Source organism: Mastomys coucha, unplaced genomic scaffold (genome assembly GCF_008632895.1).
Source record: "Mastomys coucha isolate ucsf_1 unplaced genomic scaffold, UCSF_Mcou_1 pScaffold14, whole genome shotgun sequence".
Classification (NCBI taxonomy): domain Eukaryota; kingdom Metazoa; phylum Chordata; class Mammalia; order Rodentia; family Muridae; genus Mastomys; species Mastomys coucha.
In genome coordinates, this window is record NW_022196896.1 from 40,410,475 (window position 1) to 40,433,548 (window position 23,074).

The following is a 23,074-nucleotide window of genomic DNA, read 5'->3' on the forward strand; positions in this document are numbered from 1 at the left end:
TTTAAGTAATCTCTCGTTGGTTCTAAACAGGAGCCCCTTAGCCAGATGTAGTATCTTGTGCCCATTATCCCTGCACTTGGATTGCTGTGAGTTCTTGATCATCCTGGGCTACATAATGAGTAGCACTAACTCAGCCAGTATTAAATAAGGTGGGCAGGTGGAGACTAAGTTAGGGAGGGAGAAACAAACAAAAGAGGTAACACTTGATGCTCCCTGTTCAGTGGCTACATTGATAGCCCAGTTGAATTGAAATCTTCTCAAGGCTCTTGCAGGCAATTTTGCTGTGTCACTATTTACAACTTGTGCAATGAAGAATAAGGCAGTGTAAAATGATTAGGGAAGTTGTTGACAGAAACCTCTCATTGTGTCTGTGTTCCCAGTAGAAGAGGGAGCCATGCTTCATCAGGGAAGCGCACACAAGTCTCAGCGTTAGAAAAGGAAGTCAAGAGTTTTCTTCCTTTAGCTTCTTTCAGCAAGTGTAATGCGCATTATTGATTAAACTGTTAGGGTCAACAGATTTAAAATTGGAGCAGGGGACACTGTACTGAGGACAAAAAGGTTGTAGCAGTTGAGGAGGCAGGCTATTAAATGAAATTGATTTTCTTTGTATATGAACCATTAGATACAGTGGTTGGCCTTCTGTGGCCTACAGGTAAATGCAACAAAATATGCAGAACAATTTGAACTAACTCGGATGCTAAGTCCTTGTGAACATCATGTCCAACTAGAAGTTCATTATGTAACTTCGAACCATTAGCATGTGGAAAATTCAGAGGAATTCTCAGTAATGATTATGAGGAGGTCACTTCTCCAGTTGCTTATTGGGAAGTGGAAATAAAAATTTTTGTTATAAATATTCAATTTTCTGTGGAAAAGATGTCTTTTATACATAGTTCACATGATAAGCTAATTTTTATTTTAAATTCTTTGTCATATATCCCCAGTCATGTAGCCCTGTGGCCTATTTTTCACTGTTAATTCTATCAAACTATTATTATTATTATTATTAATTATTATTATTATTATCATCATCATCATCATATATTTTTTATAGTCCAGTTGTTATCCCCGTCTGGGTCCTCCCTCTGACAGTTCCTCATCCCATTTCTTCCCCCTCCCCCACTTCCACCACCTTGAACTCGACCCTACCCCTTCTCCAAGAGGATGTCCACACCCCCACCCCACCAGACCTTCCTACTTCCTGGGGCCTCAAGTCTTTCCAGGGTTAGGTGCTTCTTCTTTCACTGAGGCCAGGCCAGGTAGTCCTCTGCTGTATATGTGTCAGGGCCCCTCCTATCAGCTGGTGTATGCTGCCTGGATGGTGGCTCAGTGTCTGAGAGATCTTGGGGGGTCCAGGTTAGTTGAGACTGCTGGTCTTCCTATGGGGTTGCCCTTCTCCTCAGTTTTCTCCAGCCCTTCTCAATTCAACCATAGGGGTCCCCAGCTTCTCTGTCCATTGGTTGTGTATAAGTAAGTATCTGCATCTGACTCTTTTAGCTGCTTGTTGGGCCTCACTGAGGGCAGCCATGCTAGGCTCTTGTCTTTAAGCACACCATAGCATCAGTAATAGTGTTGGGCCCTGGAGTCTCCCCTTGAGCTAGATCCCAATTTGGGCCAGCCACTGGACCTCCTTTCCCCTAGTCTCTTCTCCATTTTTGTCCCTCTAGTTCTTTTAGACAAGGACAATTCTGGGTCAGAATTTTTGACTGTGGATGGCAACCCCATCCCTCCACTTGATGCCCTGTCTTTCTGCTCGAGGTTGACTCTACAAGTTTCTTCTCCACAATGTAGGGCATTTCATCTAGGGTCCCTCCCTCTGAGTCCTGAGCATCTCTCACCTCCCAGGTCTTCTATACATTCTAGAAGGTCCCCTACCTCCTACCTCCTGAGGTTGCCTGTTTCCTTTCTGCTGGCCCTCAGGACTTCTCTCATGCCCTCTTCTGCATACCTGATTGTGTTTTCCTTTTCCCCTCCCTGTCTCCTCTCCCACCCAAGTCCCTCCCTCCCTCTGCTCCCCATGATTGCTTTCTTCTCCCACCCAAGTGGGATTGAAGCATCCTCACTTGGGTCCTTTGGCTTGTTAACCTTCTTGAGTTCTGTGGATTGTATCCTGGGTACTCTGTAGTTTTCTTGGGTAGTATCACTTATTAGTGAGGACATACCATGCATGTCCTTTGTGGTCTGAGTTACCTCATTCAGGATGATATTTTCTAGTTCCGTCCATTTGCCAGAAAAATCCATGATGTCATTGTTCTTACTAGCTGAGTAGTATTCCATTGTGTAAATGAACCACATTTTTGTATCCATTCTTCTGTTGTGGGACATCTGGGTTGTTTCCAGCTTCTGGCTATCACAAATAAGGCCCTATGGCCTATTTTTTAAACAGGAATTCCATGTAGAAAATCATCATTGGCTGGTTTCTGATAACATTGGTAGTTCAAATTTCTCTAGGAGTGGATCAGTAAGTCTGACTGTGGCTTCCCTCCCGCAGGTGCACCCTGAGTGTGACACTGGAGCAAGCCATCACTCTAGCAAGAAGCCACGGGCTCCCTCCTCGGTACATTATGCAGGCCACGGATGTGATGAGAAAGCAGGTGAGTTGCTTTTCTGCCTGTCTTTGGGGAGAAGTTTTCTAGTTTGGCTTTGGTCACTTATCAGGTGTGGCACCTGTCTAGGCACATGACATTGGTTAAGCCATGCCTGGGAAGCACACCCAAAGAGAAAATAGTACAGATCCCTCATCCTGGGGCCCTGAACTCATAGGAAAAGGTTATGTGCGCTGTGACCTAGAAGCAAAAAGGGAAATGGCCACACAACAAGAGTGGACTAGGGCTCCTAGCAATAACAAAATAAAGGATAAGTGGTAATTCTAGAAACTGTAGACAATTTAATAAGCATGGGACATAGATTGGGGTGGGGCAGGCAAGGAAGAAGAGGAATTGAGGGTCTCCCAATGTCTTCCATGCCATGATGAAATGTGTGTTTCATCCTGAGAAGAAAGTTCTCCCCTAAGAACTCCCATTTGAGGCTGAATATGAGCCTTTCAACTGACTTTCCACCAGCAGAGACTGTAATCACTTTGTATTCTCTTTTAAGTAGAATGAATTTCCTAAACTGTAACCCAGTAGCATTTGAAGAACCAAGATAATTTGGTTGTAAATTGTCTAAATTATTTTGTAAAATACACCAGCTTCCATAGTTCTGATTAGAAAATAGAATCAAGCTAGTACAAAAGACATTTAAGCAATGATAAGAAAAATGAAAGTGATCAATTTTATGTTTTTCTGTCACCTTTTCTTGGCCTGATGCTGCCAAGCTGCTTTGTCTTGACTTTTTCAGTGACAGTGACCTCATTAGATATGCTTTTGTAATTAGGACCACAGTATTCATCAAAACTTTACTCAAATAAATGAAAGCATTTTTAACCCTCATGGGTCTTGTCCCAGGATTTCACTATGGTATGTCAGGCTAACCAGTGAACAAATAGACTGAAGAAGCCAATGCCTGGCCAGCTTCCACATGCACACTGCAGACACAGTGAGCCAATGCCTGGCCAGCTTCCACATGCACACTGCAGACACAGTGAGTGTTCTAAGCCAATGCCTGGCTAGCTTCCACATGCACACTGCAGACACAGTGAGCCAATGCCTGGCCAGCTTCCACAATGCACACTGCAGACACAGTGTTCTGCTTTAGGACTCAAGGGTAGAAGTTGATTGTGAGGAACTTAGAAGGTTGCACAGGGATCAGTTAGATGTTTAGACCTACCAGAAGCTTATGACTTACTATCGTCCAGCTGGAAGTGACAAACACAGATGCACTCTGCCCTGTGCTATAGGAGGGACTCAGGGAAGTAGATGTACAGATTCAACTTCAATAAACAAACCCAGGCAAGCTGGCAGATTCTCACATCAGAGGTGGGATTTAGCTGAGAAACAAGTGCAAAGGGGTGAAGTCTTGTTTGCTTTCTTCCGTTACCCTTAGAGATAGTGCATAAGATGCTCTGGCAGTGTTCCTTCAAAATTCCCAACTACAAGGAAAAGGAGCCTTTTCCTCTTTCCTTTTACAAGTGAGCCTCTTGAGAGCACTCCACCAAGGAGTTTATTCCATATGCATTCCTACCTGTGGAGCTGAGTAACGACAAGCCTCCAATGTCTTCAGATATTAAAATAAAAATGTAAATAGAAACAATAGAGAGAAAGTGAAGTTGATATTATTTATTTTCCAATGACAGATACAAAGTTCATTGCAAGCATGGTATACATATATAGTATTGATAGTTGGTGTGTAAAATAAATCAGAAAGACTGGAAAGCCAGGTACATTATAAACTGAACATTTTTTTGTTTATTGCTCCTCTCTCTCTCTCTCTCTCTCTCTCTCTCTCTCTCTCTCTCTCTCTCTCTCTCTCCTTCTCTCTCCCTTTCTCTCTCCCCATTCCTCCCTCCTTCCTTCCCTCCCTCCCTCTCTCTTTCTTTCTTTTTACTAGGTACTTTTCTTCCTTTGGTTCCTCAGCTCCAAGCTGTGTATCCTACAGGGCAGAGAGAAGGGAAAACCTCATTATCTCTTCCCTGTGAAAGATTGCAAAGAAGGGGTTTCTCTTCTTGGGAATCAGACTGGCAGACTGATGCCCAGTAGATCAGCCTACAGGAGGACTGCTGTGAGCATCTTCCTTTGGCATTTATCAGTGGCAGGTAGTGAAGTAGGTGGCTGGTGCCCAGGCCTCCAACAAGTTCTCATCCCTTTTCAAGGGGAAAGATTGGGCTCTTTAAACATGACTCTAGGAGATACAGTGGTTAAACGTCTTTCATCTTTATTAGGTTTTGAAGTATTAGAATTATTTCATTATTGAATTTTGTTGTGGTTGCTTATTGAGAATTTTGAGAGAGGGTCTTAATTCTGAATCTGTGGCTAGCCTCAAATTTGTCAACCATCTTACTGCCTCTATTTCTCAAATGCTAGAATTATAGTCATGTGCCACCATGTCCAACTCACATTACTGAATTTGAATTATTATATACTAAGCAATTATACTTTATTTGCTGTACACTGAAGTTGTACAATAAATTAAATTAAAAATTTTAATTTTGGCAGAATGAGCTTCTGATGGGATATATATATATATATATATATATGTACATATATATGTGTATATACATGTATATATATATATATATATAATTACTTTATTGTTTTTAAGGACAGACTGTGTATGTACTCTTCATGGAAGGGTTGTTTAAACTCACTGCAGGAATATAAATGAACAGGAAGTATAACATATGACCCTCTCAACTTTTCATAATGACTATACTCAGTTAAATCACACTTTGACATATCCAGCTGACTGGATGGTGAAGAGAAACCTTAAAGGAGAGACTGATCTTTGCATCATAACCTTAAAAAGTTTTCCATGGTATAAGTTATACATTTTATTTGTCCTTTGGTAAAACCCAGTAAAAGCATTTCTTCTTCATCTTTCTAATAAATGCTTGGGACCTAAAGTATGCCAGCTCCTCATCTTCAGTGACACAGAACCAAACTCTTCTCAGAGAGCAAAACCATGAGGATGCAGAGGTCCTGGTCTTGAGACATGGCAAACACTGCCAGCAAACTGCCTTCATAAAAACATGGACAAACAGTGCACGAGAGAAGCCCAATCTCCAGACCCAAGACAGGAAGCATGGCAGCATTGGTGGCTAAGACTCGAGTCCATACTTTGTACAGAGGAAATGCTTAGATGCAGTTTCTTCATTGAGCTGCTTCTAAGTAGAGAAAATGGGGCGGTGTATTGGCTCAGAGTATATTAGTCACTAGGAGCTGGCACTTATGAGCCGAGCAATAGCATTTAGATTCAGTACTAGTACTGATAAACTATGTGATTCGGGGCAGGGGTTTCCACACCACAATTTTTTACTTTTCTTGTGATTTGGTCAGGGATAATAATAGCACTTTATCGGTTGTAGCACTTTATCGGTTGCTATGTTTGCTAGGACTAAAGAATCCAGTATATTAAACTAAGTAAAAAGTGAGATGTCAAATAACCTAGTAGTTATTAGTGAATGATCATGTTGTATTTTTGGAGTCGAGAATAAACAATGTAGACAGACAAAGGGGCAAAGGAGGCTATCTGGACAGACAGGTGGAATTCGAACAATGGTGTGAAAATACAAATTACTGACAAGTCAAGTGCATGGGAAATTGAATAGACAAATGCTACATAAAATATGCCAATGATGTTCTCAATTAGACCAGTTATCAGGTTTTGAGAAAATGAAAAGCTTTCTATTAATTACTTAATAAAATAGTATGAAAGGATACACAGAATTATACATGAGTACTGTACTCTTGTTTCTAAACTTATTTTAATGCAGGTATAACCTAGACATTATGAAACCAGTTTTTGTATAACTGAGATTGAACAAACTAGTGATGATAATCTAAGCATGAAAACATGCATTGCCACTGACAGGGAAAGTTACAAATAAGGAAAAAGGAAAGGGTGGAATCTGATGCACCCTGTGGTGCTTTAGTCGTGTCACTATGCTAGTAGATATACCCAACCGGCTGTGTGCACACACAGGTTAATGCAGATGGAGAAGTGAATAGAGATGTGTCTTAGTCAGGGTTTCTATTCCTGCACAAACATCATGACCAAGAAACAAGTTGGGGAGGAAAGGGTTTATTTGGCTTACTTCCACATGGCTGTTGATCACCAGAGGAAGTCAGGACTGGAACTCAAGCAGGTCAGGAAGCAGGAGCTGATGCAGAGGCCATGGAGAGAGATGTTCCTTACTGGCTTGCTTCTCCTGGCTTGTTCAGCCATAAACCCAAGACTCTTATAAAACCCAAGACTTCCAGCCCAGGGATGGTACCACCCACAAGGGGCCCTACCCCCTTGATCACTAATTGAGAAAATGCCCCACAGCTGGATCTCATGGAGGCACTTCCCAACTGAAGCTCCCTTCTCTGTGATAACTCCAGCCTGTGTCAAGTTGACACACAAAACCAGCCAGTACAAGACGGGTGTATGTTAGTAGACAAGGTTAGTAGGCAAGGTTAGTTGTCTAATGAGCACACATAGTATATAGAGCTTGGCTTATAAATAATATTTGGAAGAAAGGAAGAGATGGAAAGAGGGAGGGAGGGTGTAAATGTGAGTTCTAGTTACTTGCCAAGGTGAGAAGATGGGCCTTTAGGCAGTGGACAGAAGCAAGCACCAAAATATAATAATAGTGTCTCAATGGGTAAAGCAAATAACCAGAAAAAAATAAAACCTCCCAGTATTCAATACCATCAGAATTTGAGAAAAAATATAAAAAATATTTTTATTATATCTCAGAATGAAATTAATCATTACTGAGAGTTAGACATATACTTAAATAAAGTCTTTGGGAAATAGATAACTCATCTTGAAAGGAAATGGCCTTCCATCACAATATTAATATGTCACTATTGGGGGCTGAAGTGGGAAGCAGAAATTTGAAATGAGATTCAATATTCACAGTCTCATAGTCCAAGTTTCTCTGTAAAGCCTACAAAGAGGAGATGGTGGTGACATTGCAGGAGTTGCCCCATTGGAAAAGAGACCAAAGAATGTCACAAGTGCTAAGACACAGGACAGCATTTATCTCCTAATGTGACAGTCACTCCTTTGATTTTCTCATTTTATAAAAGAAACATTTCCTCCTTGTAATTATAAGATCACAACAGACAAATCCAAACTGAGACACTCTACAAAAAAATGGCCAGTAACTATCTAAATTATTAAGGTCATTAAATGCAGGTTCTGGGCAGCTGTCACAGGTACATGAAGCATGTTCACAATTGCAACATGACATTCTGCACCAGAGCATCCTAGACCAGAAAAAGAGCCTTCCTAGAGCAAGTCGTAGGACCTGAGGATACTGTACCAGAATTAATAGCTGTATGCTCGTGCTTCTGGTTTTGATCAACCATGGTTCAGGATACTCTTTTAAGAAGGGTGTTGAAGTGTGTAGAAATCTATTTTGGTCTTGCAAATATTTTCCAATGTCTTCAAAGGAAAAGTACTGAATAATTGCTCTTCTGTAACTCCTTCTTTTCATTTTTTTTTTCTGATTTGTTTTCACTTCTTAGTCTTATTTTGAGACACTCTATCCTTGGGACTTTTCTGCCTCTTCTCTCAATTTTATTTAGGCAATACTGAGTGTGTGGGTACTTGGAGCATTTCAGAGTTTTGTTTTGTTTTAGCTACTCCTTCCTCTGTTCCCAGCAGCAAGCAGTTATATTTGGTTTAATTGGGAATCTATTAGAAACTAAACAGTGGTTGTAATTTCATTCCTGAGAATTGACTGGACACAGGGCTCCTTTTATTTCTGAAAAAGGATTGTCTTTATACCACCAACTTTAAGACAAAACTCTTACATTTCATAAATCTACATTGATGTGGCTTATCTAGAAATTGTGGTAGAACTATTTAGAAGATGTTTTACAAAATGCTATTACATTTTAACTACTTGCCCATCTGAAGAGATAAAGGTTTGCCTCATGTTCTCTGAAAGTATTTGGGCCTAGCCTGTGTTTATAACATAGTCATGTTCTATTTTTAATGTTTTAAGTTATTAATTGCTTCTGAAAATAAGGTTGTAAGATGTGCAAAATGGGAAGCTATCAAACTCTTGAATGAGCTAAGGATATAGGATAAATAGTATTTGGAACAGTATATTTTAACTCATAACAGCACTAATTAAAAAAAAAAACTTTCATATAGTGTTTTTTGTTGTATTTCTTATATGGGCTTTGATATAATACACTGTTGAAATAATGCCTCTAAACTCAGATTTATTTGAATTAATCTTTAGTGCATTATTGATTTCCCTGACTTTCAGGGTGCAAGAGTTCAGAACACAGCTAAGAACTTGGGGGTTAGAGATCGGACTCCTCAGTCAGCTCCGAGGTAAGTATACCGCATCTACCCCTTATCTGAGGGCTTGATGGTTTCTGGCAGTGTCGATCATGGCTAGGTATCTGATCTAGTTCATATCCAGTATCACACTGAGACTAATTGTAAGCTCACTCTGGAATCAGACTCAATGGTGAAGTCTGATGAGGGGCCAATGAATGTTCTCAGAAAAAAACAAATGTTTGATTTTGAAAGTGAACTTCAAAAAAGTTTACAAAAATGTCAACTCAAAAATGTAAGTAATATGTGTCAAGTGCCCATCTTCCCTTTCCACTGCTCCTTTGAGATTGTTATGTTCTTGCCTCTATTGTTATGGAAAACTCCTATTTAACTCTGAAACCCCAGCTTGCATGTAATCTTCTGCTTTGAGTCTTGGTCCAGTAGCTCTTGTCAGACTTCCTGGTATCCTGGGTGTCACATGATAATGCCCCTTTCTATATTATGTTTCCATGTATTGAGAGTTCTAACCAAATATGAATTCTCAGGAGACAGAGAATATACATTTATTTTACCAGTGACTACATAGTAGACTTCAAATATTTAAATTTATTTTAAGACCGTATTAATGAATGAATAAATGAGTGAATGGATGGTTAGATGGGTGGGTGGATTGATAATTAATCATAGACCTTTTTATTGGTTGGTTATATGAAATATTCACAGTTCACCAATTATAAGAAAGGACTCTAACTTACCTTTAAAGCAAATGAATATAGAAAACTGCTTTCCATTTGATTTCTATCATTAAGGTAAGCTGTCATCTATCTTCAAGGGGGGCAGGATTAAATAATTACTTAGACATTTGATCATAGTTACATGTTTGCATTTTAACAAAAAGTAGGCCTCTCAAATGCTGTCTCAGGTAAGCTATTCTTTGTTTCTGTTTATAACACAGTAAGCAGAAAGAGGAAGTTGACTACAGCCATTTATGAAGTTATACTTCACATTGATAACCTACTTGGGAGGTTCAAGTGTTTCCCCGGTGGAAATGGATGGGACTACCATGTAGTGGCTGCATTTATATCCAATGCTGACTCCTAACTCTGTACAATCCTTATATCCGATGCTGACTCCTAACTCTGTACAATCCTCTAGTCTTGTTAATGTTATCATTCTTAGCTGGTTAGTCTTAAGGCTTTTTATTGTTAAGGAATCATTTCACAAAAAACATTTTCTCCAGCACCATGAGCAGACACAGGATATTTGTACAATAGACCCACTGAAGTGTTCAAATTCCAATGAGAAAACAAGGTAATAACTTTGCAAGGTGTTTTCAGCTAGAGCTATTGAACACTAATGAACAGCAGGCCTGGGATAAAGCTTCAGCACTTGATCAATAAACCCACACTCCAGTCGAACATAAGACAACAAACTTGATGAACTCGAGCTTTTTTTCTATTGAATTATCTTTAAAACACTTGAGACAAAACATAATAAAATGAACCCGCTATAAAATTGATGCGTTGTACAAAGGAATAACAAGAGAGAAATAAAAATCATTTCAAATTTTTATTTATTATTTCACTCATTCTATAGATATTTACTGAGTAAGTATCATGTGTTTTATTGTAGCCCCAGGGAGAATAGAAGCTCAATATAGAAGTGACTAAGGCCCTGAAGGAGCAGTCTGGGACCGGGCACATAACTCAGTAGTAGAGTGCTAGCACCTTTGCCTAGAAAGCACAACAGTTAGGATGTGATTCCCAGCAAGCAAGAGACAGGAAAGAAGGGAGGGAAAGGAAGGAAGAGGGTGAGAGAGGGGTGGGAGGCTTGGAGGGGGGAATAAAAGAGGAAGAGAGGGGGAGGGAAAAGAGAGGAGAGGGAACACGAGGGGGAGAGCAGCAGTTTGTGGAGATACAGAGAATACAGAGTCTCATGAGGCATAGGTTCCGTCCTGACAGGAACCAGTACTCCCCTCAAAGACAGTAAGCTGGGAGACACATTTGGTACTCAGAACCAAACTACCCATTGGCAAAGCTGGCAAAATATTTCTGGAAGGTTCATTCTTGGAGCTTCAGGGAGCTGTGTCTACCTGCAAGTTTGTTGGGTTCAAATCTCCCAACCTAACTCTATCATAGTGTTCCTAACATACTCTTAGCTTACTTATTATTATTGGTGTTCACTCAGCAAACATTCAGTGATATATATTGACTTTCTGTTGTGTATCTGGGAGAGGCAGACATTTTGATAAAAGCAGGATGAAAAGATTCCCCAGTCTTTGTGACAAAAGGGTGAGTGTGGTTAAGGATGCTAAAGAGTGGGGATGGGGATGGAGGCAGACATGGCCATAGTCATCACATAGGAAGATGGGCAGAATGATTCATGGAATCACCAAGTACTGAAGTTTAATAATTTTACATTGGTTAGTTGGTGGTGGTTGCTAGGGGAAACCTACTACAGGTGGGTGGGTTTCCTGAACATCTCTGTTACTCTACCTTAGCACTTCATCTGATATACTTTAGGAATGGCCTTTGGCAATAAGATGGAAGACAGATTTAAAAAACAAAACCTATGTGTTTAAGGAGCTTTCAGCCTAGCAGAATACAAAGGCAGACAAAGTGTATGTGTGGGAGGCACCACTGAAATGATGCATAGTTGGAAGCAGTCCTACCTAGTTCAGGCTTTCCTTACAGCATTAATGATGTCAGATTACCATGTGAGGCACACTGGCTTTTTCTCTGTTACATCATTTGAAACAATTGTGCTATGAGAGTTTCACTCCCTTTGTGTAATTTAGAGGTAGCAAACATCAATGGTTGAAACAGAAAGAAGGGAAAAAGTTCTGAGTTCCAGCTCTGCTTCTCCACATGACCTTTTGTAGTAATTTGTGGTTACCTGTGTTCATGCATGCATTTATGCTCGTGTATGTGCATGTGTGCATGTATGCATGTGTGCATGTGTGTGTGTGCATATGTGTTTACGTTTTCCTGTCAAAGACTAGCTTTGTCACCACAGGATAAATTGAGTCAGGCAGCACGGTGTGGCATTGAGAGTTGGGGTCAATGTTGATAGCTGACAGGGTCAGCACTAAGAGGGACTAATGGTGGTCTGTCCTGATAGCAACCAACAGGAGGTGCTGCCAATGGCAGCTGATGACTAGAGAAATTACTCAGCAGACTTTTCTCTGCTAGAGCAAAGTTTCATTCATTGGGCTGGGTACTCCCCATAGCCAGAGAGAAACTCAATTATTCTATCTCTTTAGGGGCACATGAAAGAGAAAATTCACACACACACACACACACACACACACACACACACACACACACACACATGCATACACACACACACACACATACACATTGAGTGAATGAAGCAAAAGCAGGCTCCAATAACTTCATACATACAAATATATACTTACAGACAGACAGGCAGGTAGATATATGACAGGTAGATATATACACATTCACATATAAAATGGCTAGAACATAGTTCCAACAAACAGGCTCCAAGTATTTAACACATATACATATATACACATATACACACATACACACAGTTGTTGGATGGAGCAAGCTCCAACTCACATTTTATTTTTCCTTCCAGAGCAAAATCCAGCAAAATCTTTCAAGCAGTATAGAATTACAATGTGATTACACATTGAAGAAAAATCCTATTTTTCTTTTAGTGAATGACTATGAAAAAATAATATGTTACCCAATACCTTTACTAGGAAAAAATCAGGTAATACAGATAAAGAAAACAAATTATCCTCCAAGAACCCATGTATATTTGTAACTGAGAAACTTGATATAGACTAACAAAATGTAAGCAAGCAACATAATTCTCTCAGCCTGTTTTTCTTACTGGCAGAGAGCAATTTGTCATTACAAAGAGAAGATTGTTTTATTTATTTTAAGAAGCAGTTTTATAAAAATCTTAAAAGAATCACAATTCTAAACTTTGATATAAGTACAAGTCATATCTACTTTAAATCCTCAGAATGCACATCTACTCATCAGCATTTTTCAAAAAAGTATTATCAGGAAGGTGAAGGCAAAACATGGCTATAAGAAATCAATCATCACCAGTCTAGCCTCTGTGAGAGTCTCGTCAGCCAGGGCTGCCAATGTTCTTGTTCCTTGGCCTAGTTTAATTAATAATGTGACTTTCTGAACTTCAGATTATCCCCTAAGATGTTCTATATCAGAACTACTAGCAAAAAGACCTTAACCTGGCTTCACTAACAATTCTATTTGTCCAAATGCTTTCTAAGGCTGGGAGTCATTGCTAACAATCTACATCTCTAAATTCTTTCCTAGGGTGGTGACTGAATCTTAAATCTGCTCCAGCAGCAATGCCAGAAAGCACTATTATAGTGAGTGCCAGAGGTACTTCCCAGTGAAGGACTGCAATCCCTCTGAGAGTTTTCATACAATTCTTAGATTTAGAGGGATGTGATGGGAGCATGTAGAGCAGAACTCCATAACAGCATGAAGTCCTCAGGACATGTTGTCCTTGGGGCCATGTCTGTCCAAAACACACCCATCGTGGCCATGCTAACCAGTGGGCCACATACCATGACTTCTAAAGCTGTCATTCCTCCTGCATGCCCCTTGGCATTTTCCCATCTGAAATACCAATTTCTCACCTGTCAGATGGGAAGATTGTTTTGAGAAACAGTATATTTTAACTATGGGGAAAGCATTTGTTCTGTAGCCCTGATTAGCAAATGCAGGAGTGTAAAGGGTGTGGTATAGAGAGTGATGTTTGAAAACTCTGCTAAATGCAGAAATATCAACCCAGCAAAGAGGAAGAGAAAGAGGAGCCATATGCTTATGCAGTGCCATTAGTGCACATGTATGAGATAGTAGCTCCACATGCTGGACCAGCAATCCCCACCCCCCTCCTCCAACACACACCAATCATTTAGTTTCCAAAAGCAGAAGTCATGGTGCAGGGTAAGAATCCAGTTCCTTACATATTTCACTTCCAAAGTTCATCAGCTGGTGCTAAACTCCCAGGGCTGTCAGGTTTCCATTAGAAGTGTGCCTGAACTCAGATAACCCTGAGTCACTTCCAAGAAGCCTCAAGAATCAGAAGCTTCCCAGATCTGCAGTAGCCAGATCTATTATTGCATTTGGTGGCCACAGGGAGCAACCTTTGCTCCAATTTGCAAGGCAGACATTTCAGATTCATCTCTCTCTAGCATTGGTCACATTGGACACAACCATGCAGAATAAGGTAATAGAATGTGAGAGGTAGGAGCTCTCCACCCGACTCCCATCTCTGTCCTATGTGCTGCTGGGCCTCTGTGCCCTGTCATTCAGCTGGCAGGACTGCCACAGCAATAGGATAGAAATCCAGAGAGAGAAGAAACATCTGGTTGTTCTGTCTCCCAGCCCAGGAGGCAGTTTGAAGCAGCACCTTGTACTTTAGCTGCAGAAGAATCTTCAATCGACATCAGCTCAATTTAGTGTGTTCTCTTCTTTAGAAAGGACAAAACAAGCTTTTCAGTATCCTTCTTCTCTGTGGAGATAACCTATGGGGCATAAGACACTTTTCAGGCATGAAGTACAGTTTTCAAACCTCCAAAGGCAGTAACTTTTGGCTTCCAGACCAATAAAGTTCATTTTATTAACCAGAGTAACAATTTGGCATTAAATCATCCTCATTTCTCTCCACTGGTTTAGAATTAGTATAGAATTTTGTGTTTCAGACAGGAAATTTATAGTTTACTAAAGTGACTAGCAATGCTTTTATGTTCTATTCAACTTACTGTGCAAACTGGAGTATTAGAATCTCTTTCAAAAAGCTGTAAGATTGGGGTGTTCAGGGAATGAGTTTAGATTAGTGGTGGAGCACATGTTCAGCAAGTATGAAAGCCCTGGATTCAATCCTCCACACCCATAAATACCCCTGACAAAACACACACACATACACACACATACACACATGCTCACACACATACTTACACTCACATTCTGTATTTGAGTTACTAGCCTAATATACACAATAGGACAACTGTAGACGTCATTTTTTTTAAGGAAAACAGATAGAGTTCAAACCTCACACACTTTAGCTCAGCCTCTCATCTCTAAAGCAGTGGCTTTCAACCTGTGTGTTGCAACATGTTTAGGGCACCACATATCAGATATCCTGCATCAGATATTTACACTGTAATTCATAAGAGTAGCTAAATTACAGTTATAAAGAAACAATGAAATAATTTTATAGTCATGGTTCATCTCAACATGTGGACCTGCATTAAATGGTCTCAGTTAGGAGGTTGAGAACCACTGCCTTAGATCTATCTAGTTAAATAATCCAGAGGACTTTAAGCTTATTAGCATCTGCTAGCAGTTTGCTCCCTTATGCTTTGGTTCTGGTGTTCGCTTTTAGCTACTCAGGCCAACTTGTGTAAAGCTAGTGAGCTCTCTTGAGCTGTGTGTTGATGCAGTATGGTCTCAAATACCTAGGCCTAGCTTGTGAGTGAGCATGCCCCAGCTTTTTCACAAGTAACATGAATTCTTTGGATCTGATGATACTACTGACAGGTGAGTCGATGGCTGGCTATAGCCAGTCACAAGTCCTTAAAAAAGGCCAGGTAACTAACTGCATCTTGAGACTTGGACTTCATGAAGCTGTACGTCAGCCAGTTGGTGGTCAACCCCTTAGTACCACAGGGACAGAGAAAAATGTGCAAAACTTGTAAGAAAAGCTATAGATCCCCAGAAGATAGAGACTACATCACTGCAAGCTAGCTATGTTAGACAAGGTGTTAATTATCATAATAACAGTGCCTGTGACAGTTCAGGGGAGAGATGTTACTGCCGGCAAAGTAAACAGACAGACTAGCGCAGAGCAACAGCTTCTAAAACAGCAGGTTCTCAACCTGCTGGTCACGACCCCTTTGAGATCAATCAACCCTTTCAAGGATCCGCATATCAGATTTTCTGCATATCAGATATTCACATTATGATTCATAACAGTGTCAAAATCACAATTAGGAAGTAGCTATGAAATAATTTTATGATTTGGATCACCAAAATATGAGGAGCTGTATTAACGGGCTGCAGCATTAGGATGGTTGAGAACCACTGTTAAAAGAGCAGCCTTCTAAACATGTACAAGGAAAGAGAAGTATTTTTAAAGTCACAGGACCAAAACTTTAGATTAAGCTGATTCATATGCTATTTTCTACAGTGCAGTCAATGTGGTGATGGCTGATGGAGCTAAGAAATTAGTGTTGATGTATTTGTTTTACCAATAAAAATATTCAGGTAAAGGTGGTGTTGTGGTTTTCATGCTGTCCTGTGTTGTTTCTAGGTTGTACAAGCTGTGTGAGCCACCACCTCCAGTAGAAGAATAAGCATCCTCATGAGCCATGGGACAGATGTTTCCAAATGCTGGCCAAGTCAACATTCTCCACCGAAGACAAAGAAATGCATATTTAAAATGTAAAGTCTTTCCATGATGTAAACAACTGATGTTTGGTTTGGATATTTATGCTGGAATAGAAGTTCTTTCAGCCTCACACTCTATATATTAAGATTACAGATTCATATTAGGGCAAAATTCACTGCTCATATTTGTAGGAAAATATATGGAGATAAAAGATTAAATATTTTGGTTCCTTTTTCATTCATTAATTATATTGTATTTGTTTTTAGCTTCCCCAATGGACAGATATAATACTTGATAGTTCTTCTTGAAGAAGTCTGTCCTAAAATGATGGCCACACTCAGGAAACAATCATACAGAAATGTTAAGGACAGTGTAGAAGGGGAGTTACAGGTGTCCCATCTACCACTTGTGCCACCCAGTGGGAGGTAGGGACATATATGCCGCCCTTTCTTCTAAGGCTTCCTGGTAATTAAGAAAGCTAAGAGGTCCTGGCAAGACTTTTTTCATTTTTGTCATACTCTCCGGCCAAGCCATATAAACACTCCAGCAGGCAGGTGTTTTTCTTGATCTCTACAATGAGACATGGATACTATGTGATGTACCACTGACAGCTGTAGGTAGGGAGTTGTCAGGGTTGGGAAAATGAGAGGAGTGAATGAGGATGGAAAATAAGAAGTGTATTTGACGACTCACACCTTAACAGAGAAAGATAAACTCTTAATTGTATGAAGTCTTCCTATGAGATGTCAGACCCTTAAAATAACACACCTTCATGAGTATTTCTCTATCAAGTTATATGTGTATGATGTGAAAATGGATTTATTTGTTGTACTTCAAAGGGTCACTAGAAAAGAACCTTGATAATTTATGGAACCAAGGTATAGACTGTATTCATTCTAAAGTATATGCAATATTTATCACTTCTGTGTTGATATTTTAATATTATTTTTAGCACATAAATATATTAATATTGGTTTTAAATATATATATCTTTACCATAATTAAAACAGCATTACTGTGATTATGATAGAGTTGTGCTTTGCTTAATGATAGGAATAAATTGTGCCTCTAGGCAATATTATCATTGTACAAATGTCATGGGGTGTACTTACACAAGCTGAGATGACTGTGACCTCATTAGACAGTATGGCCTACGGAACTATGTCCTATAGGCTGTCCATCACTGACCCAAAGGCCTCTAACAGCACAGAGCTGTGTATATCCATGAGCTAAGCACACGAAATCCTTACTTTAACTACTGTTTTGGCAAACCATTATTCAGTTTTACTTTATAAATCTCATAATGAATTTCAGACTATCATTAAAAGCTGTCGTTACTGCCAGTGATATATTGAATTTAAAAATGTGTTTCAAAGGTATGGGATATATATATATCCCTCGGTTAAGGTGAAAATTATTCAGCAGAGTACTTGAGATTTTTTTCAGTAAATCTATATGTGATTTATCATAGAGAAACCAACATCAGTTTCTAAAGAAAAGCCTTAGCATTTTGAATTTAGTAAGTATATGACCTACATTTGCACATATGTGACATATCCATAATTTTCAGGATTAATATTTTTGTTATCATCATATACAACTGTGAAGCTCTGGTAGAGGCTGCCTTCTCTGAAAGTCTTTAAGAAAGAGTAAGGAGAGCTGGTTGACCCACTAGGCAGACCCTTCACACTGCTTTATGTGCTCACCAGCCTCAGTAACTCTCCACAGAAGAGCAGAAGGGCTAAGAAGTATGCTTATTTCTCCTGGGCGTATTACCTGCTTTTGCAATATTTATAAATTAGTGTATTTTAAAGATCCAGTCCATTAACAGAATGTGTTTAATGTCATCCTTTTGAGTTAAACATATTATTTGTGCACGAGTACTTACAAACTTTAAAAGTTTGCTAATGTTTTATAGTAATATCTATTAGTCTCATTTTGTCATAATAAAATCACAGCTGACATGATTTACTATCTAATAAATAGCCACGTTTGATTACCTAGCCCATGGTTTACTATTCCTCCTTCACATAGCCTTGTAGCAGGGATGAAAGCTGACCTTGTCTTATTACCTGCACTTCACAGTTCAGCTAAAGCAAAGACTAACCCAGTGACTTACCCAAGTTCACCTGCTGAACATGGCAGAGTCAGAGATAATGTAGGAAACCTGTCTTCTTAATGATTGCACTGCTTTTATCTGTCATATGAGAACCAGTATAATATTAACAAGTATTTTCTGACTAAAATTGGAGTTTTGTGATATGTATTGTCATTTAATTATATAGAACATGTTACAAAATCAAATGGGAATATGCATAATGCCTTTAATGTACAAGAACTATATTCTTGGCATTTCTCATTCATAACTGAAGAGTCTCTACATGTATTGCAAGCCAGGAGTAGGACACTATATAAAATTTGAGTATAACGTTAAAAGTTTTATCACTTAAAAACCTGTGATAAGTGAGTAATCATTTTTCAGTACCATAATACATACCTTCTATCTACATTGGGATTTTAGCAGGCCTTTGTAGTTTAGAACACCCTTCCTTTAATGTTGCCCTGTCCTCTGTAAGTGGGCATTATTGATAAGCTAAGGAAAAACACTGCTTACTGTTCTTACAAATTCTCTATGTGGACATAGGTTCCTGTCTACCCACTGAGAGATTTCAGATCTTATCATATTTACTATCTTAAAGATTTTCTCATTGATTTCTAACATAAAATTTGATTTTGTACAAATATGAAAATTTAAGGGCTGAAAGTATGAAAGAAAGACAGACAGAGGATGATAATTTCTGGTCCAGGTTTACTTGGCAGGGATATGTAATGCTGGGTTTCTAGTGTCTGCTCTGTCCTGTAAACCAGGAGCAGTGTCCTGTAGTGAGCACATAGATATTATCTGCAGGACCATACTACTTTCTTCCCTTTATCAGGAGTTTTCTGGTGTCTTCAATCCCCTATGTATTTGCTGGCCACTCTTTTTGCCGCAAGATATTTAATTAAACAGGAAGGTAAAGCTGGGAATGTGGCACAGTGGTTGAGCGCTTGCCTAGCACAGGTGAAGCCATGTTAAACCATGCTGGCTCTCCTTTAAGCCAATGGTGGCTCACACCTTTAATCCCAGTACTTGGAGAGTCAGTAGGATTGCCAGGAGTTCAAGAGGAGCTTGAGCTCCATATGAATGTGAGGCCTGTCTGAACGACAGTGTGAGAGATGGCCTATGAAGGATACTATATTGTGTGTTATGTGGAGTTGGCACTATTTCTGGCTCTATTGATTTTAACATTGAATAGCTCAATTCAGAATGAAATGAAGTTGATCCTATGCTAACTTTAATGGTGAAGAAAATCAATGAGAAGGAAATTCAAGAGGAGATATTAGCTAACTTAAGCAAACAATGTCCTGTAGTGAGCACATAGATATTATAGGCAAGGTTCTTTAAAGCTATCTCAAACTATCAAGTATTCTTACACAAGTCCAAGCATCTATAGTCCTGTAAAATATGAGTCACCACATCTAAGCAGGTGTTTTCTTAGGCATTTGGGTTTTTATAAAATCATAATATTAAAATTTCAAAGTAATAATATTGCTTTTTAAGTCATTTGCCCTTTAAAAAAAATTGAAAGTTATTCTAGAAATCTACCCCAGTGGTATTACAATCAAACTACTAAAGCTTTGTATCTGACCAAATGGCTTCTAAATTTTAGGAACTTTCATTTTTAAAGTCTGTTTTTATGTGAGTGTCCCTGTGAAACTGTGGTCTAGTGACTCTTCCTTAAACAATTACAACTTCATTAGCATACATAAGTTTCAATTAGGTAGGACACACTATACTTTTACATGTTTGGAATTTTATGGGATAGCCTCAGGAAAACCTTTACTCTGAAGAACAGGTAGGGGAAACTTAAGAGGCATCTTTAACAAGAATGGCCTCAGCATAGCAGTTTTACAAAATGGCCACCATTTTATTAGGTGTTGCAATTCCATGTTGATCATAGTGATTAATACTTGGTTCCAGAATCATTTGGTACTTTAATGGTTTGCCGTTGTCACTGTTGTTAACCTTCCTGTTGCCAAGCACCGCCTGGCATCTCTATTAAAGTACCATCAGTCTGAGCGACTCTCAGTGGTGACCTAGTGGGAAGTCTGCCTCATGCAGAACAGTGTATTCTCTTACTGGGTTAGGTTTCTGAAGTCTACTAAGTCTGATAATGATATGAAGATATGTGTGTTCTCATATAACATAAACCACTTTTTAGCTTTATGAACATTAATAATAAACATTAGATTTTGGTGTCTTCTTTGTATGAAAATATGAGACATGTATTTTATGGACAGACTATATGACATCTGCTGTCTACAAAGGCATTGTCTACAAAGGCACTATCTACAAAGGCGCTGTCTACAAAGGCGCTGTCTACAAAGGCGCTGTCTTCAAAGGCGCTGTCTACAAAGGCGCTGTATACAAAGGCGCTGCCTATACCATAGGTGGACTTGTGGGTTGCCCTTTGTTCACTCATAGTCTTCTGCTATTTGTGTGATCCAGCTTGGTTTTTGTTTTGTTTTGTTTGCCATTACTGTGACAAATCATCTGAGATAATTAAGTTACAAAAAGGAAAGGTTTATTTTTGGCTCAAAGTGTTGGAGGTTCTAATCCACAATCAACTGAATGAAGCCTGTGGTTGGGCTTGTCATGAAGTAGCAACTCGTGACAGAGGAAAATAGCAAGACTACTTTGCTCATTAGCCAGATCACAAAGATGAGTAAGAGACTTTGTCCCCACAGTCTTTCAAAGATAGCCTTCAACAGACACAGGAACCACCCATTGGCCTCTGTCTTCCAGGTGTTTCACCACCTCCCAATAGGACTGAACCCTTAATATAGGGACCTTTGGGAGACATGCCAGGGTCCAAACTAAATCATTATCCAGTCAATGTCAAATCTGCTTTTCTAGTTAATCATTAAGAATTAGCTTACAATGAATATAATTGCTGAATTTTTAAATGGTAGTTACTAGAAATACTGTTAATACAAAAATAAAGATTGGGTAATTAATTTTAGGTGCAGACAATGATAACTATTATCCATTCATATAATCATTCAACACGTTTTGAAATTCACTTAATAAGGCCCAACAAGAATTGAGTGTATTAGATAGATTTAATTAAAAAGAGATCATCATAGGATCTCTGTATCCCTATATATACAAAGATCACTTGTATCTTTTACTAAAAATTATATTATTTACAAGGTAAATATATTCTAATACCATGTGTGTATGTTGAATACTATATACCAAGAATACTGAGTTGTTGAAATATTTAGAAAGCATACATTTGACTTTAAATATCTAATGCCTCAAGCAAATCTGCTAGTTTCAGAAGAATATATATTTTTGTAACTGCAAGAATATGAGTAGATAATAGCTTTTGCTTAAAATATTTTTGTAAGCATTCATTTACACAGTACTCATTTTTAATAGTAAAATATCAAATTGATCCTGTAAAAGTACGTTTTGACTATGTCTGTATTTAATATTATATAATATCCAAAATTCAATGATAAATTTCATCTAAATATATTATTAGCCTTTTTTTCCTTTGTAAAGTAGCCATGTAACATAGTTTTAATCATTCCCTATTTTGTATATGGTTAAATTTGTTAAAGTCCATTATGTATTTTATATCATTTGTTTTTCCCCACATAAAAGATTGTAATAGTAATGTTATCTGATAAATGTCAATAATAATAAAGTGAATTATAGTATGAGTTAAGTTTGACTAATTCTTATTAAATTCTTACATGTTTGGAAAACAGAAAAAATGAAGCTAAAATGTTCATGGAATTTAGATTCAGTCAACATCAGTGTGTGGGCTGCCTACAGGTTAAGTTTCCACTTTTCACTAAGCTGGACATTAGTAGTTAGATACACATAAATCGCTATGGACCTTGTAGAGTTTTCTACCTCTGGAGAAGAAACATTGATATCAAAAGATCCAAAGAGAGAAGGCAAGGTTAAAAAAAAAAATGGTGAGCTTGTAGGACGAATGAAAGCAGCAGCAGAGGCAGCCACCTACCAGTGATAAACTGTGTGCTGTGTGATGGAGACATGCCAGGCAGGTTTGTGGGATGGAAAGCAGTTGAGACTGGACAAGATAAATGTTTGTGGATGTGATTTGAAGAAGGTATAGAGATTTAATTTGGTTCTGGGCATATGGGTCTGCTTGCCATATTACAACTTATAAACAGTACCATGGCGTTATACGTTGAGTAGCTGAGACATGTAGTTGATGAGGAATGTGAAATTGTGAATTTCCAAGTGGAGAATTTGAAGACTGTGCTTACTGCTGATTGCGTTTGCCAGCTCAGAAATTAGAAGATCAAATTTATTGGAGGGAAAAAAAATCAATAACTTGATTTTTATTATGTGAACATTGCTAGTGTGCATCAAGGTAGCCCATTTAAAATAGTTTTAAGAGTGAGAAAATAGAAGCAGCAAGCGTAAGCTATTTGTTTTGAAACAAGATTAAAACATGAATCTTCCAGAAGAGAAGTAATAACATGACCCCCCACTACTCTCCCTTTCTCCTTTCTCCCTTCCTTCACACACACACACACACACACACACACACACAGAGTATGCTTTGGTAATAAATTTAAGAAACAGAATTTTTGTGGGCTTTGGAACATGCCTATAATCTGAGTGCTGGGAGATGATAGGAATATAATGTGATCAAGGTCAGCCTGGGCTCCATCGTGGGCTCAAGTCCAACACGGGAGACATTCC

General features: G+C 38.8%; 1 protein-coding gene across 2 annotated transcripts in view; it reads left to right on the forward strand.

Moving 5' to 3' along the window:
- Prex2 (phosphatidylinositol-3,4,5-trisphosphate dependent Rac exchange factor 2) overlaps positions 1-22,053 on the forward strand; it is a 300,091-nt gene extending 278,038 nt beyond the window's left edge. For both annotated transcript variants that reach the window (XM_031366853.1, XM_031366854.1), the window contains 3 exons: positions 2,492-2,594; positions 8,867-8,934; positions 16,207-22,053. In XM_031366853.1, coding sequence (XP_031222713.1) covers positions 2,492-2,594; positions 8,867-8,934; positions 16,207-16,249 — 214 coding nt within the window. In that variant the 3' untranslated portion in view covers positions 16,250-22,053. The remainder of the gene's footprint in view (positions 1-2,491; positions 2,595-8,866; positions 8,935-16,206) is intronic.
- Positions 22,054-23,074: the final 1,021 nt, after the last annotated feature.